The sequence below is a fragment of the Ptychodera flava genome, chromosome 8, assembly GCF_041260155.1.
Source record: "Ptychodera flava strain L36383 chromosome 8, AS_Pfla_20210202, whole genome shotgun sequence".
NCBI classification, from domain to species: domain Eukaryota; kingdom Metazoa; phylum Hemichordata; class Enteropneusta; family Ptychoderidae; genus Ptychodera; species Ptychodera flava.
In genome coordinates this window covers 13,784,130-13,811,054 of record NC_091935.1, presented here as the reverse complement: position 1 = coordinate 13,811,054, position 26,925 = coordinate 13,784,130, and the positions used below count along the sequence as shown (strand labels likewise).

Genomic DNA, 26,925 nt, shown 5'->3' with positions numbered 1-26,925 from the left:
CCGGAAAGTAGTCCGTATCTGTGGACAGAGAGAGAAAAATACAACCCAGCTCAGACGGTGTTGTATATTTTGGTATGTATGTGTGTGTATATAAATGTACAAGTGTGAAGTCCTCATTTCGGTTGCAATGCGTGTACTATGAATAGGCTGCTGGATAATGAGAAAATAATGAAGACACTGGATGTGTTTCCAGGCAATTTACCTTGAGTGTTGTACAGAAACATTCCTGAAGTGTCCAATACTTACTACACACGCATAAACACACAAAAAACCCAAAGCATTCAAGACAGGCCCCTGTGTATTATTAATCAATTCCAATGTCATGCTGTGTACTGCCAGGTAGATTTCAAGTGGCTAATTTGCTGACTGTAAATTGCTTTCAAATCATTTAATTTGACTGGCACTTGAATGGCTTTTTTGCTGACACTGGAAGTGTGGCTGGAAATTAAATGGCATATTTCCAACAGAGATTATGGACAGACTAAAATTGCAGAGTATAGTTTTTATAATTTTTAAGTGATCACTCTTTTCAGATAAGATAATTTCAGTTGGAAGTCACTTGTAGAAATTTTAGTCAAAAAATTGTCCGTCATTTGTGAATCGGTCAGAGAAATGTTATGTATATTATCTCTTATTTATTCATTTGTTGTCTGTTCAGATGGTTTGTCAGTGATGTGACTGGTATGTAAATTCTGCAATGGGGGCAATTTTATTTATTGAAAACAGCGGTCCTAATGGAGAAAGAACAGGAAGTCTGCTCCTTCAGAGCGTTCCTGTATGAGATCGGTCAGATTCTGAAATGTGTATCGTTTGAAATGGTATTGGGCACAGCTGAATGGTCACTTATTACAGCTTCACCACGGTCAGCCGCCATAGGTGTGCAGTTAACCAAACATTGACACAAGTCTGGTCTGTTCAAACAAATACCTCTCATTTTGCACTGCTCCATGAGATGGTTAGCAGGTTGGGCTTGTTGTTCCTAGCCTGTTGTTGTATGCGCCATTGTCGGAGGCAGCCCCCTGTTATTTCATGTTGGTATTCTGCCCCCAACTCTGCACACATTCCGCCTGCCTATTCTTCTGTTACATGCAAGCTTCAAAGAACGCTGAATGCAGTGAAGGGTTGTACACTGAATTCCATCACACACGGTTTCATCTTCCACCTTGTACAAACTCTCTTCCTGCATATACACAGACACTCATGCCCCAAACAATCGTTTTCAGCATTCAGGCATTTTCAGACACATTTAGGGCCACTTCTGCTCTTTATAAAGTTCTCCAAAGACGTACAACTGTGAATACCATAAACATGGTTCCATGGAAACCAAAGTTTGTTATTATGCCGATGACGTGCAGCCAAGGTTTGCAATAAAACAAACATTTAAACAAAACTGAGTCCCCTTCTAACCTTAAAGTGGAATGTGGAATTAATAGACCCACTCTCAAAACAATTAAATCTTCCACATGCCAAAAATTATGAGGTCAGGGGTTAAAGAGGACATGCTTGAATCAACAGGTGGCATGTGCTGCTCCTCTAATGCCTTGGGATTTTTTCCCTTTTCAATGTCAGTCTAGATTCCTTTGGTATCAGGATAGCAATTAACACAGGCTATAGTTATCCTTTGTTGTGCGTTTCCATGTGATCTGGAAGTGTGGTGGGAAATTGTCTGAAATGACCTTTATTTGCACCCAGGTGTCATCCTGCAGGTCACAATGGAAGAAGAGAGTGTTCCCTGTTTGAAACCATCTATTTAGTGTTCCCTGTTTAAAGAAATCCATTTGCTCGCCAATGTTAATACCAGGATGTAAAAATCTGGCTTTATGGTCTTTTGTTTGTGAAAAATGAAACAATAAACAGAAAATTTTGCCCTGATAATAGTCTGTAAGTTTGAGGCTGCCATCTGTGGAGTTATTCATATGTTTCAATGAAAGTTGAACACATCTCTCAGTTCGGTGTAGCTGTAGTAAAAGCTGCCCAAGTGTTACAGATCAGTGGCAGTCATGATTTGAAACGTTCCACACTTTAATGGTTTCTGGGGTTTTCCTCCCCGTTTAGGTCAGCTCATAGGTAGCATTCCGAAATCCCCATTATTTGCACCCATAATTATAGGTTTTCAGGTCTGAAAGGGTTGCCCAATAAAGTACTCCATAAATCATTAGCTCGTTCTTTGAAAACATAGATGTGAGTATGTGAGTATTTTATGTATTTCTAGCAGTGTATCCCTCAACATTTTTACACATTCTTAACACTTACTGTGGAATTTGAACTCTTTTTCTTTGACATACCATAAAAAGATTTTTATGTGCCAGACAAAAATATTTTCCTTTTTCGTTGCCATGGAAGTCAAATTAAAATATGAAGCCATACATAAACCTAGTCGTACAGTTGTGTGATAGATATTGTTGTCGATTTTAAAGCCTGGACAATGTAAAAGAACTTGTCAGTTGAGAGGCAGGTTCTAGCCATAAATTTCAGGTACAGTGTGTCAATTTCAATGTTGTTTATGCAATGTCAACTTGACTAATCATTGTCAAGTGGTAGCTTAAACTAAACATTTTTATTTGCAAGTGTATATAGCCCCTCAGCACATACCAGATATATTTACAAACTTATTCCTTCAATGTTCAGGAAGAGTATGGCGGCGCAGCATGGCAGTGCCTCGTGTTCTACGCCCATCTATTTGATCATTAATCACTCGGCTCTAGGTTATTGTTCTCTCTGGCCCAGTGCAATTCATTCTAGCCTGCTTCCCACCTTTGTGTGACCAGTTAAATTGTGTGCCTGGTGATAGGAGGTACCGGGGGTTGAAAAGATTTGAAAGGAAAGGCCCATGAAATAGTGCTTGTGTATCTGAATTTGTGTGTGTGTGGTATGGACTCGAGTATACCACCAGCCAAATAATTGTACCAGAGTATGTTGCTTTGCTTCATTAGCCTTCGACAATGCCAAGGATTTACCTTCCAACAACAGAGACCTGCGGATTTATCAAATCTCAATTACGTAAAATAAAAACCCGGCTATGGAAAAAGTGTTTTGACTTCTTCAGCCCTTAATGCCTCTGACAGGGGTAAATAGATATCTTGCCGTGTTTACGCATGCAGGGCAGGTATAGCCCACCCAAACAATAGTGGAATAGCAGGGGGTCATGACAGTGAGTGCTGCTAGGTGGTAGAGTGTGTCATGACCCCAGGGACCCTCTGTACTCTGTACTGTTTGACAAGATCCATTTCCTATCTCTGCTCCAGACTATTTGACAAGGGAAAGGCGCCGGCAACAGGAAAGCCGCAGAAACACAAGGAACAGCAACCTGTTGAATCATTTTACGTTATTTTTTTTTTGCATTTCTTTGAGCCCAGTTTGAATTATTGCCAGAGTAATATTCACAGCCAAGTGAATTTAAATGAGCTAGTCTTACTCCATTGTGAGCATTTGTGTATGTAGAGGTTTTATAAACTGCTTGCCTGAAAAGTTGGATTAAAATTCAAGATAAAACAAGATGTCACAGGTTGATGGCTGTACTGTGAGAGTAGATCTCAAGCAGACAAGAGGGAGGCCATTACCTTATGTAACTTAGAATAAGTGGACAAAGTAGTAGAGTTTGAACTGTGCGGACGCCGGAATAGGACAAGTGAAAAGCGATATCAACAATTTGAAGTAGTTTTGAAGCACTCTGGAATACGTCCAAGGGATTAAGTTGTGAAACAAATACTCATAACTTTGCCACTTCTGGTGGAAGTATCATTGACTAGCATTGTAGAAGTTTTGAAGCATCAGTATGTTCCCACGCTGCACTATTTATCAATTCACCAATTGAATCACAATATTGTGACAAAAGTTGTTGGCATGGGGATACGTTGTTGTCGATACCAATGTTAGAATGTCAACCCCTCCTCTTGAATTTGAGGAATTATTCCTGAAAACTTTGTGTTTTGAACCAGGATGTTTACCTAGGTGTACTCTGACAGAAAAGGAAGGACAATCTAATTATTACAGGAAACCTTGTAATCCATGCTAGTTGTGTGTGTGGTGTGGTTTAGCTACATTTGGCTCAAAATACGAAAACAAACATGGCAATAGAACAATACCCTCTTGACAGCCTGGAAGCCGCTCAAATCAGCTTTAATCTTTAAAAAAGGTCTTTATGAAAATTTGTTCTTGTATGTTGTAAACAGTATTGTCTTTCCTCATTCAAGCTTGAAATAGTCTTGAAGAATTTTTGATGTTACTCGCAGTCTGCTCGCCCCTGTCCCCTCTTTGCATCCCATGATAAATTGAGTTTTCTTTGCTGAGCATCTGACAGCGATATGAAAAGGGAACAAAAAACCCCTGCATGATAGTTTAGCTTGAAGTATCACTCCAGTAAAGGTAGCGCACAAAACATGTCAACTTAGCATGTCCCCAGGAGCGAAAATTTGTTGTGAAAGAGGCGAGTAAATAGCAGTGGTACTCACAACAAGTAGAGTACAACCAAAGGAAGGAAGCTGTATAATGCTGCGTATTGATGATCTCAAGTGGCAAACTCCTATCCCATATCAGAAGGGTCAGTGACAGAGTTATCATGACTAACTTTTGAGTCTCTGACCAAGCATACAAGTTTCAGTGGACCAGTGAACGCTATTGCTCACCTTGGCAATATTGAGTGTTCTCTTACTTTCCTCAGTATAATCTTAGTTTGCTTGATACTGGTGAAGTGGGTGGATTGATAATCTATGATGGTTGTTTACTTTGTGTTCAGCGCTTTCACCCCTGTATACATGTATATAGGTCCACCCACCCTGTTGAAAACAAAGTAGGGATGTACCAAAGACTGAAGGTTAGAGGGTCAAAAGAATGACTTGGAAAGAGCCTAGCATTTGTTTCTGAACAGTCCTATTCCATCACCATACAGGTGATGGAGAGGGACACCCAAACACATAACTGCAAATTAATAGAGTAAATAAGAAATTTGTTCACTTTGAAAAAAGGAAATTTAGATTATTGACACAAATGATTCCAATACATATCAGCCAATGCAGTGTTTTTCACCAATGTGCTGTATTTGTCAGTGTATTGTGTATTGTTAAAACAGTTATGATAAACAGACCCACAGTTCAGGAAACAAATACATGACGCATGGTGAAACTGTCGTCACATAGGTTTTTGCAACCATGGAGATGTCCAGAGAATTTGGCAGGTGAATTCCAACAAAAAGACATGGTGTATAGGAACTAAAGGAGGTTACACACACACTGTGCAGATTTGGACATACCCCGGTGTAACCATGTATCCCAAAGAGGCTACTTTACCAAGTTCTAAGTCTTTTGGGCAGGATAATAGGAAAGTCATGCAAGTTATCAGGTGTAGGGATGGAATCTGATCTAGACTTGGACATTCCAGCCTCTGTTTGTTCCTTTCATAGATTAGCATGGGTTGGAGGAACAAACAGCAGATTGCATATTCCAGACATACATTCACTGCTAAGCCACAAATACCAGCTATGATTTTCCAATATGATTACGCCAATAGGTTCACATAACACCACTTAGGAGGCAAGGCCACACACACACACTCATACCCATTGATGTTTGTGTTGTTGTGAATCTTAAGACACAGTGACGAGAAGTAGTTTCCAGGTTGTTTTGTTAGGGTTTTTGGAATCATTTATCAGATGGTGTTTTTTTACAAAATGATTGACAGTGGTGAAAATTCTGTATACCTGACTGTGTGCCAATGTCTGAGATTTACGTTTAGCCAAGACTTTAATCTTATCCTGTTTTGTTTTTCCCTGCTGTGGTTGAAATTCCACATGTCAGATTTGGTCACTCCACTCACCTGTTGTCACTGGTACATTGATGCCGAATCTTGTCAGTCACAGCTCCATGGTTACATTGTTAGTGACTGCCATAGTAACAAAGGGTAGATCAGATTTTGATGGATGGCGGAATTAAGATCAACCTTGGTCTGAATAGGGAAGACAGAGCCGTAGGAAGGGAATGAGGTGACAAGTAAAGATTGTTGAAGAAATGAAAACAGGCTATAGAAGTGCTCAAGTCAACAAATTGGCAATCAAATACTTAAACTTTGAAAGCACACACACAGGCAGACATACACTCAGCATTGATGTGTCCAAAAGCTCACACATACACATAGTACATGTGCAAGGTACAAATACACACTAAAGTTAACTGTAGTATTTTGATATCCCCTCATACACTATGCCTCCCACACTGTTTCCCCAGCACACACAAGTACACTTGCTCCCAGCATGCTCCATGCCACAAAGTCGCACTACCCATAGGAATACTGCACACACACATTGTCCCCCACTAATATTTCACACACATCACAATGTAATCATGTCTCGGCTAATGCCATGATATTCCATCTCAGACAATCACTGAACAGTCACTCCTCTTTTACCAAGCCTCCACTGGACAAACCTCACAAGGAGACAACGTCCACAGACACTCCGCCTCACACACCGGTAATCTCTACAAATCATTCCTCAAGGCAGTGTTTAATCTCATAACAAGCTCTCACGATTACACCTATGAAATGTTATCTGTAAACAAGGATTCATGACGTATGCTGGCGAGTCCTCTTCTTCAGTAACTCAGGAACAGACAGCAAGCAGCAGCTGTAGTTTTCATGTAGGTGTTTATTCCAAAACAGTGTTACGTGCCACCTGGTAGAGACACTGAAGTCAGTGAAACGTCTCTCAGAGAGATAACAGCTATACCTCATTAAAGAGGTGAATGTTGAAACTAGTGAATACTTCCTTCACAATGTTATTTCACTGAAAAGTGTAAAGATTCTCCAAAAACACTACTGTCAATATTAGGTTGCAGGACACAACAGGAATATATCAACTTAAAAAGTAAAAGACTTCCATAAAATAAGCATGATAAAGTCCAAGGTTGTCTGTATATTCAGAAGCTGTTTCAAGTTGTATAATTTAGCGCAAGTTGTATTATGTAGAGTATATTGTATATTTTAGAGTTAATTGTTACAAAATCCAACTCTAGCCCTACAGCACTTGTTTAACACACATACCCAGACTCTACAGTACAAAGATATGTAGCATTGGCTTCTGTTTGTTTGAGGGCCATCTGATCTTTGAAATTAAACCAAATTAATTTTGATCGCAGTCCTTATAATGACGCTAAAATCGCCAATTTTAGTTGAGCAAGCAGACTTCATTTCATACTCCTCAGAATTTTAAGTCGTGTCTGACAAGGCGTTGAATCTGGTTCAAAGTTGAGAGATGGTATTGTTGGAAATTGGCGGCATGTGCTCTAACAAAAACTTTATGAGATGAATAAATGAAGTCAACTGTGATAGCATTGTGGCAGGGCAGTGAATAAGACAAAGAGAGGTGCCTAGGGGTAGTGACCAACCAGGGGGGTAGTTTGTGTGTTCAAGCAGTTTGAAAATTGGGACTTCTGACGCACATTGTGTCAATTGACACACATACATTATATGACATATTACTTCAGATGACTTGTTTTTCTTTCTGCTCGATTGGAGACATTTAATGAATTAACCTGTCGCAATAACGAAACACTACGCTTTTACACATCAGTAATATTGCACTCACACTGATTCAGGCGTGCGGAAGTGGTAATGCATTAACTCAAAAAATGGTCAGCCATCCTTGACAATATGTTTGTAAAAAAACATTAAATCTAAGATGAGGAATCATCTGCCATTTATTTTGTGACTTAGAAAATAGACCTAATCTAGCATGCTGGTAAATGTACCATACTTCTGTTGAAGTGAAAGCTTTTCCATAATCGATAAGCTTGAATGCTCAGTCAAAACTGAAACTTAGTACTTTTTACTTCTTTGCAATGGAATGAGCGTGTTAAACGCTGCAACTTTTCTGTAAAAGGGGGAAAAACTTATCCCTCGTATTCCCACATCATTGTGTCTGTATGGTATGGCTGATGTTGAGAATGTATCTGGCACACTTTTATCAACCCTATCAACCCCATCATTCTGTATGTGGGTGCAATCAAACTCCATCAAAACAATGGCATTGTGGTAAAGCTAGGTAGCGAACAAGATCAAGACATAGCTTTTGTGAGAGTGAATGCAAATATGAATTCATGAATCCACTCATAATTCAAGAAATCAACTGTAGAGGGGTTATAAAGTCAATCTTAGACCATGCACATGTCAAAGTTACCACAAAAAAACTCTTTGATAACAATTTTTTTTTAATTTCTAGTTAATGAGATGGGGAACAGATAGACCTGACAGGATAAGGGTCAATGGTATTTGTACACAGACAACATACACACAAATGGTATAAGTAGCAAAGTTTTTGAATAGCCATCATGGGTAGATATGTTTGTGTCACCTTAGAATTTCCCCATGTAAAATTCTAAAAAAGGGCACATCGGAAGAGATACAAGTAGTTTGCAGTGTGCTTCAACATGTTAATAAATGGTCATATACGTTATAGTTTCTTCAGAAATGAACTTCAATAATGCTGTAGTTTCTCTCTTGTTGATGAAGTTGTCATTTGATTGAGGTCAAATGTTGTTCCTCTCCACAGACGCTATGTCAGTGTCGGCGGGACAATGTCAAGATTGGCATGGACATATTCGTGAAAGAGTTTCAACCTCAGCACTACGAGGCTTGGAAAGGAGGCAAAGACATCAAGAGCCTTGAAGATTGCCTCAACCATGTCCCAGAAAAACCAAAGAGACTGGCAGCTATGCAAGCAGCAGAGCAAACGTAAGTATTTTAAACAATTCTAATGAAAACACTGCCTGCCTGTGAACTCTTTTATTCCAGACATTTATTCATATGCTTTGAATTAAAAAAATTTATAGATATTGTGCATGATTAGCTGAAAGTATTAAAATATTTACTTGTGTTCTGTCCATGGCAAGACAAGGTACACATATTATCACCAAACAGAGGATATGAATTGCATAGCGATGGATACAAGAGAAAATGTAATTGAAAAGTAACAAAGATCTAATTTTTAATTATAATTAACCTGTAATCATGTGTTTACTCATTTTTGGTCATTCCAGTGGTTTTGCCAACATAGATGCTTTATGGCAGATCACATTGACGTCTGTATGGAATGTGAAAACTGCTGTATTCATGATTACTTTTTAAAGCTTTTCATAGGTGATATAAAATGACATGTCACTTAAAGCCAAGAGCGTGCAGCTGATGTACCAGATTGTATTCTGTCCTGCACACGGGATCAAAGGTCAATGTACTCTGTCAATGTCATTCTGCAGACAGGGTCAAAGGTCAATATTAAATGAGGAATAGGCTCAAATGCCTAGGTTATGAGCATGAGATAGATTTGAAGGCTAACATGGAGGTGATTATTTCAAGGTAGACCTTTCGGCATAGGTCCTATCATGCAGTTTAACACAGTACAGAGATACTGTATCACTGTAATAATGTGATTGAACAAAGTAAGCTCAAGTACGCATGTCATGATAAATGTTGTCTTTATTTCCAGTTGCAGTTCACCAGACAGTTACAAAAGAAAACAGTCAGTCTCACCCGCAAAACGACCACAATCAGGACATGGCAGATCAATGTACTCACCAAAGAAAGCCGAGAAAAAGCCAAAGGTACCCGGCAAACGGGGCAGACCACCCAAGCAGCCCAAAGGTAAAGCCAAGTTTCTTCTCAAAGCAACCCCGATTAAAATGCTGCTGTTTGATGAATCTAAACAACCAAAGGTTGAACACGCTGAGAAAAACTACGACACACCCCCTGAAATTGACAAATACACCCAGGAAGAGCCTTTGCCCATCCATTCGGAACAGGAGGAAATTCCAATGCTGGACAAATACCCTCCAGAGGTAGCGGAAGAGGAGCACAGACAGAAAAAGAAAAAGAAGAAGATGAAGAGGAAAGACTCATCAGATATGGATGATGAGACAGAAAAATTACACAGGAAGAAGAAGAAAGATAAAGACAAGAAAAAGAAAAAGAAAAAGGAAAAGTTAATGGATGACCTGCAAGAGGAGGCAGAATCGATGCCAAATGTCGGACATGAAGACGAATTCATACCAGAGAACTTTGATGATCTGGAGGAACCGCCTCACCTGACCATAGTCATGACAGAACCAGAGCTCCCTCCGCCGAGAGTTGAAAGGCTGAAGGTCAAAGGTCATTCCAAGCCCAAGAAGAGGAGAATGGACAGCAGCAGCAGTGGGCGGGAAGGATGGGGAAGCAGCAATGACACCGAACCAGAGAGGAAAAAGAGGCGAAAGAAGAGGAAAAAGGAAGATATGGGTGAATACAATGCAAGCATGCATATAGCAGGTAAAACTATATTTGGGTATAGTGACACGTAGTGAAAATAAAATTTTGTCGTTGTAAAGGCAATTTACAAAGGCGTTTGTGTCTTTGCATGTGCAACGGTCAAATTTGTGAGCACTGTATTTCTTTCACAGTACTTCTTATGCAGAAAGAATGATTAAGCCTTTCAGTTATTTCATTTTCTCACAAAATCATGCTGTTTTGCAGTTGTCGAATAAATCCCTCTTCTACATATCGGTATTGATACTCATCGGCATAACCTTCATTCACATATCCCTCATCTTCATGTCCCTCTTCCACATATCCCTCATCTGCATAACCCTCATCTCCACTTAACCCTCATCTGCATAACCCTCATCCACATATCCCTCATATGCATAACCGTCAGCCACATATCCCTCGGTCACCACATGTCCCTCATGTCCCTCATCTCCCTCATCTGCATGTCCCTCATCCACACATACATAACAAGTTATAAGGTGTAAGAGTCCCATGTTCTTCATAAACTCGACCCATTACTCTCTTTAGTTGAGTAATTATAACAGCGGAGTCTTGCATTTATCAGGGATTTTTTTGTAATTAAAGATGATAGCACAGATGCAGATGAGCTAGCAGGCAGGTCAGATGGCAGTGACCTCTCAAAATCCACAGGGAAAGGTATGCCTTTCAGAAGACACCCCATCACCAAACCACCCAAATCACCATTACCGGTTGCCAAGCAAGAAATGACAAGTGAAGAAGGTAGGTTCGGTCAGCATCCTTGTATAGGATACCTCATTCTGTGTAATCCTGCAATATGTTTTAACCCTTTTCCTACCATGGCTGTCTCTACTTGTGCATACATAGTGTATGCATCTTTGATTTCAGGATACTTTATGTTGAATCTAATGAGCAACTAACTTACGTTGAGCTTGTCCAGAGCCCTGATTTCTTTTTTGGTATTGACTGGTCCACTTTTCACTGTTACTTGTCTAGTGAACCAATGAGTTGAAGTTCAACCTCAGAATAAAGTATTACAGAACTACCTGACTTGGCTTGGCAGACCATAATATTCACCTTGAAACCGAAACACCAACATGAATATAGATTTGCTCACACCTGTGGCTTTTCATTTAATTGCCTTGCTGTGACCCTGTAGTGTTTGGGCCAACATAATACTGCAGCGTCAACTCTCCTCAAATCGACATCATTTTGAATTTAGCTTTCAGCTTTACTATTTCATTTACACTTTATCATGGGCAATAGGCCTTCTCTGGAATAAAATGTTGTACTTACTGCAGTGTTATCTTGAAAATGGACATTGTAGAAGTCATAACTTATAGTAGTACAAACAAAAATATTCTTAAACATGTGTACAGGAATACCTATGCATGTTTCTGCACATGATTTTGTTTGTACCGTGAGCCATTCAAATTCAGTGTTTCACCTATTCAACATGTAGCATCAGTGATAGGAAGTATGAGATTCCTGGACTGCAAAGAAATTATCTCACTTATGTGTGGCATAGCATATTTCATTAAAAGCACAGAACCCATTCCCCCCCTCCCCCCAACCCCTTTACATTTCATTCCACAATCTTCTTATCCCCAATTTTCAGATATGACATCAGGGACTGAAGATCAATCAGATACATGGGCCAAGCCATTCCAGGGACTTTGGATTAACCAGCCGTTCGATTTTGAAGCAGAAAAAACATTCAATTCCACAGCTGCACAGTATGGGCCCAAATGTTCTGTTTGCCAGCTTTTTCAGCCCATACAGGTGAGTTCACTCTGGTTCAAACCTTCACCCCTCCAATTTGACCGTTGCATCCCTGTCCTGTTTCGCCCCATTCTAAAATTGACATGTCCAGCTATGCATGGTGTAAGACATGTGGATGAACCAAAGAGCGGCATGTTAGGGGTTAATAAAGTGATGTTTATGAAGTAGTAACATTGATAACTGGATGTGAATTTCTTCTCTTATTCTAAAGCTAACCAAAGTTCAAAACATAGTGTTTGCTTGAACAAAGTTTTATGGACCCATTTCTCTGTACAGTGAACAATGGATCCAGATGTGTGCATTTTATGAGGATTCACTGAGTACACTTCTGAAACAGATTTACTATGACCTCACACTTTTGTCCCAAAAAATGCAGTGTTTATTGTGTTTACACAACCATTTATATCATGAAAACATTAAAAAGATATGAACTCTGCTACACTGTTTTCATTACAAAGTGAAGAATTGTTTCACAGCGTGATAGCTCAAGATCCTGTACAAGAGTTTTTCACTTCCTATCTGATAATAGACAGACCAGTGGAGGAAACAAATCCATGTTTGAGTTTTTGTGCGTGGATGGGTGTGTGTGTATGTGTCTGTGTCTGTACATGTGTTTATGCCACGAAAATGGCTTTTCCGGAATAAGTGACCCAAAACCTAGCACATTATGTAAATAATATTGGTGATAAGATTGATTCTGAATTCTACATCGAATAGCCAACACTGTGATGCAATCAACACTTTCACCATCCTCCCCCATTTTCCACTTTAATGGTCCAATCATACCATTTGAAACCAAGAGGAGACACAACCATAGTTTGCCAGTGAAAAGGTTTTCTATTGTTTTTCATTCTGGTCGTGATAACACCCCTATTCATTAATTTCTCCACAGTGGGATACGAATACCCAACCAGAAGATACCGACCTGCAAACCCGCATAATGCAGCTGTCTCCGTCGAGGAACCTGTCCATGAGGAACAGCAGTGAAAATGGCTCATCTGATGAGGACAGGACAGTGGTGTGTATACCAGAGATGTGCTACGCCTCTAACCCAGAGAACACCGAATCAATGCCGGTCAACACTAATGATTTGATAGACAGGGAGGGAAGGAGCGTGGTGTTGCAGTGTGCTTCATGTAAAGTTGCTGTCCATGCAAGTGAGTTCAGTTTGTAAATTAACCCTTTCCCACCCCATTTCCAGTGTAAAGCACCAATTTTGCCATACAGAACAACAGGGTTGTTCCATACTTTGGTTTGAAACGTAATCAAGCAAATGGTGTCAGTTAGACTTTGTGTGACTGCAGTCTGGCAACCATGCAATCAGGTGAAAGAAGTTGTTTTCAGGGCATTACTCAGAATCCGGATTTTTTCTTTAAACTCATTTCCTTATGTTTTTGCTCAGTCTTGTGATCTAAAAGACCCATTGTGTGGTCATTTTGACCAGACATAATAGTGTTTCCTGCACATCTGCAGGTCAGTGTCCTAGGCGCTCTTCAAGTCACAGAATATAATGCATCGCCAACAATAAACCCCTCAGGGTCTCAATTTTCACCAATCACATGGGGAATTTGTAGTGACCACAGATTCTCAGAGTTATGAGGAATTCTACAACTGCGTAAAAAATCTTCTGATTATTGTTAATATGTGATCCAATGTCACTGAACCTCCCTGAACCAGATCATGGACAGGACTGTCTGTCACCCATTGCAGATTATTCTATAATATCCATATCACAAATTTTACATGCATGTCACACCTTTAGTCTCTTGTTTGTGCATGTGTGCGTTAGTGCGTGTATCATGTTATAATATCTTTATTACATACATCATAACTCTCTTTTCATGTGTTCACCATACTTGCATTACATACCTTGGTGCAGCAATAAATATATTACATGTCCATGTTGTACTTGTATTGCTCATGCAGTTATACCTGTATTTCATTCAGTATTGTAATATTTTTCATCACATGTAAAGTTCATAATGCATGTAGTACATATGATATTGTAACACACCTCATCATCATTTTTGAGCTGAGACATGCAAAGGGTATGTTACGGGTTAACAGTTTCCAAAACTGCGAACTAGTCAATAGTTCAGAAAAACTGCTGACTTGGGAAGTTTGGAGTGCCACCAACATATGCACACATTTTAAAATGCGCAAAGAAGATGGCGGTGTCGTCTGCAAATGAGAAGAGTGATAATAGCTGAGGAACTTCTCAATATTTTGGCAAGAAAATCAGATGAGGTGTGTTACAAAACAAATATTGACTGGCCATGAGGGTAATAGCACATGCTTGTTTTTTCATTGGGCCTGACAGTCACCCTAACATGAAACAGACTGTTTTAGGGTGAATTTTTAGGCCCTCAGGCGACAGACATATGCTGTTACCCTTATGGCCAGTCAATATATGTATACTGGACTACACAGGTGCCATATGATGCTAATGTCAAATTAGTCTGTTTAGACTAACAGCAGTTTCAGTCTATTTTGTGTAATATACTGTCCTTATACTAATTATAGATCTTGAGAAAATATGTACAGCAGCTTCCAAGTTTATAGAATTTCCAGTTATCTGAAATCCCACCTTTCTATTTAATTTCAGGTTGCTATGGTGAATTTGAAGCAACCAATCAGAGTACAGGGGAATGGCAGTGTAGAAGATGTGCAAGTGGCGCCTTGGACAGTGTGAGTACACAGAGTTCATGAATTTACAGAGCAGTCAAATGAGCACAAAATCTTTGTTATTTTTGTTTGGTCTTTTGATTTCTGATGGCCATATCAGTTGGGAACCCCTATTTAGGAAGTGGCAGATGGGGTAATTGATCTTCCAAAGTTAGGTATTTCAACAAATGTAGAATAGAATACTTCCGAGCACATCTTTACAAATATGCTGTTTGACTCACTGAGCAACACCAGATTGGTTTGCCAAGCCCTCTCATTCCTCTCAGTAGACACTCTCACTTGCTCCACAGTGGCATTCTCCAAAAACTAACCACTCACAATATGATCCTGACCATCGTAATGCATCTACAGTCAATCTATGTATTGTCATGAGGCCGTCTGTTATTTCTGTGGGCATTTGTAGTGAAGAAGTTTTATTGTTTTTGTCTGTGTAGTGTTGTATAGAAGTTTAGAAGTATGTGGTGGACAGAATTCTCTGAGTAAATGCAATGGCAAGGCTAATGAGAAATAACCTCAGGGTCTGTAGTTGTCTTCTTACACAAATAAAGCAACATATTTGTTCTTGTGCTGTGGTCCGAACTAAACCCTGTTCAGCCGCTAAAAAACTAAAAATGCATTTTCTAAATAGTGAAGCTCTTAGTCAGCAATGAATATGTAATTCTCTGCTTACAATGAATTAATGCAAGTTGTCTGCCATCAGAATGCTTACCAAAACCATTTGGTAAGCAATCAAGCATGTTAAACTGAGTGTTGTTATAGTTCCAAATGTCTATTTTTCTTGTTTCTGGATTGTACAGATTTGCTGTCTTTGTTGCATACGAGGTGGGGCGCTGAAACCGACTACAGATGGCAGATGGGTGCACATGGTGTGTGCCGTGGCTGTGCCAGACGTCTCCTTCGAAAATGTGGGTCTGAGGGAGCCTGTTGATGTGACCAAGATCAGGCCGGCTAGGATGAAATTGGTGAGTCAACTCAACCTGATTACCCCAAGCTTCGGTGGTCATTGTTCACACTGACCACAGAACACAAATTTGTTGAAGAGCCAAGTACAATTGAAGAGTTTTACAATAGAATATGGATCAACATGGCAACCTCCTACCCGTGAAGTACCATTTTACAGCACAGTATTCCCATTGTCCCCTGTGGTCAGAACAGGTCACACAACAGGAAGTCGGGGTGAACAGGTTGAACCTGTCTGTATGGTGCCTGAAGAGAGGCACTTGTCAGACCATTGGACAAATTGCACCTCAAAAGTTACAAATCAAAGCAAAATAATTTGTGACTTAAATGTTGAAAGCCCTCATTGTCAGGCCACAGTGCTTTTGAGTTTGTTCATCAAAGACAGGAAGACAAGGAATAAACAATATTGTAGTCGCTCGGCTGAAAAAAGGGCACAGAGGAAAAAATACACATAAAACAGGTCTTTGTGCTGATGAATAATTTTTTTCTGGTGACTGACTCATCTTCCTGCATGTACCACCCTGGATGGTCATCACCTTTGAACAGAATTTCCTGAAGTTTTGTGCTGAATGCAGTTAGCATTGCTAAGAATACAGAAACAAGATAGGAAAAAGTAAATTTCATCACCTTTAACCCTTTGAGGGCCAGAGTCAATTTTTGTCACCTATATCAAAATATACACCAGTCAATTTTTTTCTAATTTTTGCTAAAATTTTGATAAAAATCTGAAGCAAATAAAATTTGATGTTCATTTGGTCCAAAATTGTCAAAAAAATTACAGGAAAATTCACAAAACTGGTAAAATCATGCACACTATAATTTTGGTGGGAAAAATTGCTCAAAGGGTTAATGATAGCTTGAATGATATTTACCCCAGAAGAATTTTTCAAGAGTTAAATTTCTGTTTGTAATACTGGAACACACTGAAAAGGTAATAAATTCTAGGTTTTTGTGAGGTTGATAAGCTTTTGGCTGCAATAAGAGTCCCATTAATTTTCATTGAGCTAGCTTCCGTTGGTAGACAGCAGAAAATTTATCAAGATTCAGTCTTTCATCTGCTTTCCCCAATCTTACCAAAAACCATCGTGTATGTAAATATTTTGTGAAAGTTTACATTTCATAAACAGTTGGATTTTTCTTTTTCATTTTTATTTTCAGAGGTGTTTTTACTGCCATTCCATTGTGAGATCAGAGAAGACTGTGGGTGCCTGCATACAGTGTTCTATTGGCAAGTGTTGTATGTCGTTCCATGTGACCTGTGCAACATCAGCTGGGGTCACCATGGAACCGGCTGATTGGCCCTTCTCTGTCTACGTCACCTGTCGGAAACATAACAATAGTAAAGATCAGGTAAGCTTCCTCTGTTTCTTGTAATTTTTCAAGAGTTAGTAAAATTATAGCAACATTTTTTCATGCGATTACAAAGAAACATTTAACCCTTTCACCACCATGGTTTACTCAATCGTTAATAATGATGATTGTCACCTGTTTACTGGGAATTAGCAGATGAGGTTAATGCACTTCAAATTCATTGGAACTGCCAGCGTTTTAGAACAACAACAGTAGATAGAAAGGTTTGACATGTCAAAATATATGGCCACTCTTACTGATCATGGAAGGATGTATTTGAAATGAGTGGTTAATGGTCAGACTTTTGTTGTGCTTTGGTGATGACCTTGACCATTTTAATCTGCCTTGCTTTGAGGATATGTAATACAATATACAATACAAGAAGAAAATTAAAATACAAAGCCGTATAGATATGTATGTCCACATTCCAGGACAGACTCACCATTTCGGAAGATAGACTGTATCAACAGCTTGCCTCATACATACATTGTCATAAAAATTGTGGCCACTATCACGAAAGTTGTCACCATTGTCATGAAAGTTGTGGATTTCATGAGACCTGTCCAGGATTTATGTGATCACAATTGATGGTTATGTTTGTTTCATTATGTGTTGTTTTGTTTTGTTTTGTTTTGTTTTGTTTTGTGGGACAGAATCAGAACAGACCACTGCCGGAGATCAAGCTGGGTCAGCAAGTGATTGCCAAGCATAAGAACTGTCGTTACTACCGTGCTGACGTGACTGACACCACCCAGCAGATCTACTACCATGTAGATTTTGATGATGGATCATACAGTGACAATCTATTCCCCTGTGATATTGAAGTAAGTCCACCCTCACTAAACTTCCCACCTTCCTTTCTCTTTCTTTAACCATGTCTTTTTCCTGCCACATCCAGTGAAGATCACCCCTCACTCAGTAAGTCTGTATGAAAACAATGTTGAAGTTCTGCCAAGTCAGAATTATTTCATCCAAGACACATGAGGCAGTACATGTCGTATCCTCGAAATTCCTTGTAATGCCTGGAAAAGCATATCGGTGAATACTTTTTGTATTTCCTATACATATCATGGATTGTTCAATAAACAAAGCAAAAGCACATTACATATTATTGATATGTCCCCTGACCCTCCCTTATTCAAGGATACAAATATTGCCTACATGTGCAGGCATTCATGGGATAAATTTGAATTTTATCTTGAAGTAACAAAGTCAATTTGTAACCGATGCAGATAATAACGGTGTTGTCATGCCTTCCATTATTCTATCAGAACTATGATTGTGACCGCACCGGCCCACCTGCTGAGGGAAGTGCCGTGCAGGTCAGATGGCCAGACGGGCTGGTGTACTCTGCACAGTTCAGAGGTTACCACACCATCACACTGTACCAGGTCACCTTTGAGGATGGCTCTTCTACAACTGTCAAACGGGAAGATTTGTACATAGAGGATGAATCACTGCCAAAACGAGTCAGGTCAAAACTGGTGAGTTGGCCTATCAATCCAAAATACAAGTCAGTAGACCCAAACCACAAGTTGTATGAATTACTACCAACCTAGAGGGTCATACATAGGTCAGGGGTCAGGTTGAGTATATCTAGGTCCTCTAGGGAAACCACTGTTTGCTAGCAGCATTTACTGCAAAATTTGAAAGTAAATGTCAGTCTGTCTTTGCCAATCAAGCACAGCTGTAATATTTGTTTTATACTTCTCCTGAACTTTGTGAGTCTGCCCATCAGAGCATTCAACTGGGACAGTTGGGTTGAACAAACGCTTTTTTCTGGGACAAGCTTTCGCAAAACACTTTATGCCTGGCTTTTGAAGCCAAATCTATATATTACGCAAAGAAGCCAATTTGCTGTGTTATGTCTTGTTGTCATGGTTATATCGGTAGATTTTCAATGAAACTTTCTTAGGTCTGTTGAGCTATCAGAAAGAAAATATCAGGGCAGTGCTCTTTTGTAGTGAATAATAACTTTGGATATAAAAAGTGCCCACGTAAACCTAATATCTCAATGATAGTTACTCACACTAAAAATGTATTCACTGTAATAAATCAACGAGAGAAAAATAATTACTTTCTTTGTAATATTTGCTCATGAGAATTAAACCTGGAGTTGTAATTTCGAAGAGCCAAATTATCACCGTAGAACATGTTTTATCTTGATATGAGATGCTGATTTGTCAGGGTAAACAATTGAGTTATTTAGGTTACCAATTGGAAACAGTGTTGAAACACATCTAGATAATGATTATATATATATGGTGTGAATCAGGAATGAAAGCAACCATAGAGATAGCTGTGTTGAGTCTTCTATGTCTTTTGCCAGAAACAAGGTTATCGCAGTCTGCTCAAGTTTGCAACCAACATGGTAAAATGAAAACAATGTTCATTGGGTGGTTTAATTATCAGATGTAAAAAACAATATTAATCCTTTCTGAAAAATTATGATGCTTTAATCACTTGAACACTAGAATTCTTGGAGGTTTTTACTGTAATTATTACGCTAGTATGATCCTTGTACAGGCATTCATGTGCACTGCTCGCATATGGCAATTGGCCCCAGGAACTTAGCTGCTGACCACTGTATTTAAGCTATAAAAGTGTACCATTAATGAAACAATATGCAGCATTGTATATCTACTTCTCTGGGGTAACCCTTTGAACTTTTATATGAAAGATGTTTCAGAGAACCCAGCACTACCTATCCAATATAGCAGTAACGCCCAACTTGTTAAACTCAGTTGTAGAGATGGTTACCACAAGTTACCTCTTGTGTTTTGCACTTTATTTCAATTCTTTGATTTTCAAGGAGGAACTAGATCAGTACAATTGGAGTCCTAGCCATAAAAATTCTGTTTTCTGATGTGGTTAGGATGTCTTTTTACAGCATTTTGTCCTTTTCCGTCTTTTGTAGAGATAGTTGGGGCAAAATGTGATCAACTACTGATCTCCATATGTGATTTTGGATTTGTTTTACAGTCCACAGCCACGGATATGAGACACAGCATATTCTACAGTGACCCAATCGTTGAAGACAAACACAGGAATGTGTACAGTCGATACGCCAAGCCTTTCATGGCAGCATTAGGCTCAGAGACATTCAGACAGTCCAGTCACAGATCATCGTCACGCCATACAGCCAGCTGGACTGTGCCATCACCTGATGAAGAGGCACACCATACAACAGAGGAAGAGGTCTTCACCGACAACCAGTTGCAATCACCCACTGGTTATGTACACTGAATTCCAGTACATCTGCAAGCCAAGAAAACAGAAACATAAAGCAGACTTTTTTTTAATGTAAAGAAAACCCTGTTGTGAAAGAGAACAGTCTCTTAGATTTGATCTTGCATCCAGGTTTGCCAGGGATGGAAAGGACAGGGTCGCTGCGAACATGGTTTGACTTGTAATGTTCCTTCTTCTAGTGTGTGTTTGAGAGCATATCTGGCATCTTCATCAGTGGCCCATTGTAGATGCCAAAATCTCAATCAGATAAAAATGAAGATCGACACTCCTCTTTTTCATCAAATTCACAATAATGAAACAAGTTGTAAGTTGTGTGCATTCATCTTTACTTTTATTATGGCAAAACTTGAAAAAATCTCCTCTTGGCGCGTCACCTGACTCTCAAATCCGTTACCTGAAAACAGGTAGTCAGTGGAACAAGAGAGCAAAAACTCTATAAATCAGTAAGATGCTCTGTAGAAATACTTTTTCATCCAAACAAAGTTATTCATGATAGTTAACCCTCAATATTGATATTGTGGGTTTTTTTGTTATTTTTTGTTTTTGTGTGACAGAGGACAAAGAGATAGTTGAGCTGTTCAGAAAACAAAGAAATTGACTACTTCAGCCAACCAGGTGTGATATTCATGTCATGTAGATGAATTTCGCTTTATATCTCCAGAAATCTAGAGAAAATTTTCAATTGTTCAATTTGAATACGATTTTAAAGAAATGTGAATATTTGAAGTATAATGATTGGGGCGCATTTTTCTGGCTGCCTCTGACAATATACAGTATGCTTGGCAGGGTGACTCGGATTCCCCAGAGAAACGAAATGCCGCAATGGACTTTGACATAGTGTATAAATGTGGCCCACAGTTTTCATTTGATTCCCAGGGTCATTTTTTCCGTCTGCTTGCCTCATCTCTTGATAATTTACCCCTTTCCAAGTTAAAATAATCTTGAATGCAAGTGTTTCCGCCTTTTCTTTTCAATTTTAATGAAAGAAGCTAATGTGATCTGCTCTGAGCATTTGACTTGATTTGATTTCCAGCAAAATAGCTTGCTGTCTCTCTCATTCACATACACAGACACACACACACACACACACACACACACACACACACACAGACAAACACACACACCCCACCACCACCAGATCCCTTTCTATCAATCATCAAGCAGATACTGCGTGACTGTACTATTATTTATTGATCTTAAAAAGAATTGAAACTACTTCTCAAAGTGATGTTATTCAGATTTTCCCAGCATTCAGTAGCCTGTATAGTCAGTAGAATTTTATACTATTAACAGAGAATTCATAATTCATTGACATATATTCGGTCCCAGCACTTATTATCAGTGCTGTGTGTGTAGTCAGCAACATACTAAATTAGTTCCAAAGGTTTCTGAGATAAAAATGTTGTTTTTTGCTCCTGTGCATGCAACCAGATATTGTTAGACAGAAAGAATCATGGCCTTTTCTAGTGTATATATGAAATCTTTATTTTTTTTTCTTTTTATGACTGTAATAGATATAGCATATAGACCAGTGTTTATTCAGTACAAACTGTCCTACATGCAGGAATATTTCATTATGTAATGCAAAATGAGGGAGAGCTTACTATGGAATTTTGTGGAGTTTGTGATTGTGAACTTCTTTCTTTAAGTAGGGTCATTTTGTGTTATTTGTTCTAAAGTTCCAGATGTATAAATGAATTCATTTCAAGATGAGGTATTTTCCTTTTTTTTGTAGACCATGTATTAAGTGAAAATTATTTCACTCTTTTTCCACAGTCAGTCATTCAGAATATGTAAATGAGATAACCCACGTCTTGACTTCAGAAGGCTGTACTTCTGTGGAATGTCAAAAAACAAAGTTAGAAATCCGTAATTGCTATATTTGCTGTAGACTAGTCCAAAATAATACCCTGAGTTGTCACAAAATAATTTATAACCTCAACCATTGAAAGTTGCGTCTGATCTCGTCCTATAGTACCTTCCTCACCATCAGTCGTGCTCTGTTCCAAACACCAGATAGCTGAATCAATTCAGATATTTTTTTTTGCATTAGTAACTTATTTTCTGTCCTTCTCACAGACAATTGTCATAGTTTGTCATTACTGATGTACATTTTTACTTTGTCACACCCAATACATGAGTACATCCCCCTGTCTTATGACTTTCATAATGGTGATATTATTCTAGAGGGAAAGGGAGGGGATTTTGATTGGATCATGGACTTGACACATGTTTTGAGTGCTGTAATCTTATTGTACTCTACTCACTTCAAAATAAACATTTCAGTGTTATAATATATTACCTGCCCTGTTCTCTTTTATTTAGTGAAAGTTTACACAATGATTTGTTCATTTATTTGTTCACTTTCATTCCTCCATTATTTCTTTCCTGCATTCACTCGTTCCATCTTGACCCCCTTACATTGAAAGAATGTGATGGATGACTGCATGCTGCAGACATACTGGTTATATTGACCTTTGACCTCCCGTTGCATCTGCTGTGTTGAAGATGAAAGGGATGGCCGTAACTCTGGTTGTGAAAAGCTCAGATGAACTTTAACCTCATGGTGCAGTCAATTTCACTTTCAAAAAGAATGCATTTCACACCGCCTTCACAGTTTCCCATTATTTGTACATCACAGTTTCTGTAGATACATGTAATTATTCAACCCTTTGATGCCCAACAGAAAGGTGTTAATTTTCAGATAGAGTACCAAGTGTGTAATAAAATAGTTACATAGTTTCCTCTGCTGCTAATTGTACTGGGAGTTTCCCCAAACACCAGAATGAAATTCTGCACGATTATCGTGAGCACCCAGTGGCTCACATTATTATGTGCGAATACATCTCTCATGTCCATGCATTTGAAAAAATATTATATTACTGATTAACATGGGGATGCAGGATAAATACATTAGGATGATTACTTTTGAGATATTTGGCATAAATAAGATGGCCATTTCACGACCTAACATACCCATTCATTACAGAGAATCCAAAATTTTAATCAACAAATTTCCAGGGTTTAATGCTATGTCATAACCCTGTCAAACAACCAGCTCAGCTAGGCGTTTCCTATCACTGTCACTCTGACTGGACATCTTCAAGCACTATATTCGTATCACAGCGTGCAGTACGACAGAATCTATACACCAAAGCCTCCACTGAGATATTCTCCCTTATATCTATCAATGTACATCTATACGCCACCAATAGCCCTACAAGGCTATCGTATTATTGCTTGCCCTACCAATCATGCCTTGATCTCAGGCAGGTACACCCTCCACGTACACACATGCCCTCCCCATACCTAAGCGTAGTATTATCTGACCCAAATATGTACCAATCGATTTTCACATTGTTTCCCAGATAGATAAAAAACTATTATTGATGCATATTTTTCGGTCGCGATGGAATGCAAGGAGAGATGTTCTTTTGTTCTCCGCGACTGACGCCAAAAGGGGAAGGCCAGTTTCAGGCACCTGCACAAGTTATCTAAAAAACAAACTTTGTGTACCTGTACAGAGACAGCGAATCAATGCAAAGAATATGCAGTATATTTTACTGGTCGTACTGCCTTTCTCATGTTACAGTAATATTCAGCCCTGAACTATTGGCACTTCTGTTTCCAACGTTTGTTTGGAAATGACTATCAAACAAGACGAAATATTCCTATGTCGTTATTGGTAAAAACATGATCTCCATAGGTATTCTGTTTGAAAGGGGATGCTGTATTCAGGCAGCTGTTGAAAAAGTCGATACAGTTTTGTGTGTCTTCCCTCTTTCCAAGAACCCACACCGCCTCATGGTTCTCAGATCGCCATTGTTGCACGGCTCTTTTGCAGCATGAATTTACTCTCAGACTATCTGTATCAATTCCAAACAGCTGTAAGCTCCGAGGGTCGTTGCAATACCTCTCTTCAAGTCTTAACGACTCTTTCGCGTCGTTATCGTCGTAAAAATAGGAAGTATATAAGCACTGATGGAAGTTATAAATCGTTAAAACACTATAACATATAGTAAACCACGAGGACACCTACGGATAATTCCCATCCATTCATCAGGTAAAGTAAAAGCCCGTAAAAATAAAAAATCAAATGTGAAGTCTCAAAACTTCCATATTAGAGATTTTTCTTATTTTATACATTTGCTGCCTTTATCTTATATATCGACATATAGTTCCTTTCGGCTTTTTTCTTCTGTCACTTTCTGCTTTTTACTAGTTTTATCGAATGATATCATACCCATATGCTCCTGGCGTTTTTAAACGCCCCCTCTCTGCAATTTTCACAACCATAATTGGGCAACATTTTTATTTCATTGATTTTTGTCTGCTAGTTTTTATCATGATAAAGGTGGTCTGTGTGTATTGCCAAAACGTTGGTATATACAGTAAAGATGGATGAAGATTACAAGAACTAACTGACGACAAAATCTCATTTTATTCTGGTCTTCGGCACAGTTACCCGTCTGTACTTTTACCTAGTAAGCTATAGCTGTACGCTACTCACTCGAAAATTTATTGTACTTTGGATTGCGCGCTGTCCCTAAACCAAAGGCCTAACAAACATATCGACCTGGTAAGGGAAGTGTGGAGCGATGTGGAAGTGAAACCTACCAGGGTCCTGTTTGTTCAGAGATTCCAAAATTCCACCTGACGCATTTTTCTAATTTTTCATGATTAGTCATATTGAAACCGGCAAATATTCAGCGTGTCCGTACAAAACACCCTAGTTTTGATTTGAACTGCCACATTCATGTTTGACTACCAGTTTTGGGCCAATTTTGAGGCAGGTTGAGAAGTCGGCTTTTTTTCGGTCGGAACTCTTAAAGGGAAACAGTCGTCGGGACTGCGCCTGTGCGAATTTCTTGTTTACAAACAATGTATTTCGTGCACGATATCTAGATGCACTTTATCATCATAGCTGCAACATTTAAATACGATGTAGATTATGACAGACATGTTTTAACTTTCATCAATCACTATCGTACATTGGATATAGTGTTGCCATTGGTCGTGTGGTCCCATACAACCTTTGAGCGCAGTTCGGACGACCGTATCCCTTTAAACAAGATGGAAGAGAACCCTCAGCTGCGTGTACGCTTACGGACAGCTCGATAAACGAAACGATCCCCTGTCTGTCATATTCATAACAGCCGTTACCGAACATTTGTTCCTTGGAAAAATATGTTCGATAGCGACTGTTCACGTCATAGCGTAAGGCAAAGCTTGGTTTTATTCCGTGTTTTTTTAATTAGTAGTACGTGCATGATAAGTGTTACTCGTCGTAGCTCGAGCTTGTTTTTGTTCTGATTATGAGAAGGTATTTCATAACATAGAAGCACCGCGTAGCAACTTTAGCCTTTTACATGCAATATATTAATATTAAGTCGACGCTATTTTTATTGCGATAGTCAGGCAAGTTAGTACAACTTGCGCAATCGTTGAAAGACAATTTGTGAATTGTGCAATATACGCATTCTTCTGGAGAGTTATCGGGGAGTAGGCCATAAAAAGGTTTTATATTTAAAGCTTCTAGTTTCGTATACGATGCAATGAATAACTGGCGATTATCGGTTTGGCTTGTGACCTACATTATTTCGCAAGACTCGTTTTTCATGTGTAAAGACAATTTTGTGTGAACATTCATAAGGCCATTTAAAGAAAGTCATTTGTTTGCCGTCCTTGGATTTTTGAAAAACCTACCAGCCAGCCAGGTAAAAAAACAAACAAACACAGAAAAACACAAGTGTATTAACTTAAGCTCGATTGTTATTGTTTCTTTTGGAAAAATAGTATTTCTATTTGCAATAGAGTTAACATGTATGTTTTCTTCATTTTCTCTGAAAACCTGCCAGCTCGCGGACGGCCAACAAATAGCAGCCTCTATGAGAAAGGTGGCTAGACAAGCGATGGACAGTGATTAACTACATCAACTGTGCGGTAACATCAATTTGGAAACGAAAACCTGAAGGTGATATCAATTCTTCCAGCGCACAAACGATTCGATAATGACCGAGTCACATTGTCCAGTATATGACGTAATACAGGAATTTAGCAGAACGACAGTGTACAGAAAAAATGTTAGAGAGCTAATTATCGTATGACAACAGTTCACTTATTATTTATTTATTTTTTGTTTGTTTGTTTGTTTGTTTGTTTGTTTGTTTGCTTGTCTGTCTGTCTGTCTAGCTTTCTGTTTGCTTATTCGTTTGTTCATTTATTTGTCGGTTGGTTGGTTCGTATTGGACCAAAAGTAAGCCATTAGCTTCCATCGGTAAGAAAGTTTACATGTAACCATAAACAGTATAGTGTTTTAACCTTTGACACCGGAGCCGCCATGCCTGCAAAAGGATCTTCTAACCGCCTCGGTGTTTCGATATTCTTTTATTAAAGTTCGTGTTCTCCCTCCTGATAGGAAAAGCTTGAGGAATTTCGAGTACTCCGTCGACGATTTACATAAAGGATACTTTATAATTCTTGAAACAATAAGGCTTTGTGTGAATTCAAACTTCGGCGCGTCAGTTCAAAAAGAATGCAGTATGATGTACAACCTGTGTAAATGTTAGGGTTCTCCTTAGCACATAACTTAATGTATAATCAGTCAATTATAAGCGATATAAATAAACCATGAAC

The 26,925-nt window shown here is 38.9% G+C and overlaps 1 protein-coding gene across 1 annotated transcript in view; it reads left to right on the top strand.

The window, feature by feature from the left end:
- Positions 1 to 22,585, top strand: part of LOC139138550 (lysine-specific demethylase 4A-like) — a 57,048-nt gene extending 34,463 nt beyond the window's left edge. Inside the window, exons 8-18 of the mRNA XM_070706970.1 lie at positions 8,540 to 8,721; positions 9,473 to 10,287; positions 10,870 to 11,025; positions 11,882 to 12,045; positions 12,938 to 13,202; positions 14,651 to 14,733; positions 15,528 to 15,692; positions 16,849 to 17,040; positions 17,694 to 17,864; positions 18,312 to 18,524; positions 20,023 to 22,585. Coding sequence (XP_070563071.1) covers positions 8,540 to 8,721; positions 9,473 to 10,287; positions 10,870 to 11,025; positions 11,882 to 12,045; positions 12,938 to 13,202; positions 14,651 to 14,733; positions 15,528 to 15,692; positions 16,849 to 17,040; positions 17,694 to 17,864; positions 18,312 to 18,524; positions 20,023 to 20,286 — 2,670 coding nt within the window. The 3' untranslated portion in view covers positions 20,287 to 22,585. The remainder of the gene's footprint in view (positions 1 to 8,539; positions 8,722 to 9,472; positions 10,288 to 10,869; positions 11,026 to 11,881; positions 12,046 to 12,937; positions 13,203 to 14,650; positions 14,734 to 15,527; positions 15,693 to 16,848; positions 17,041 to 17,693; positions 17,865 to 18,311; positions 18,525 to 20,022) is intronic.
- Positions 22,586 to 26,925: the final 4,340 nt, after the last annotated feature.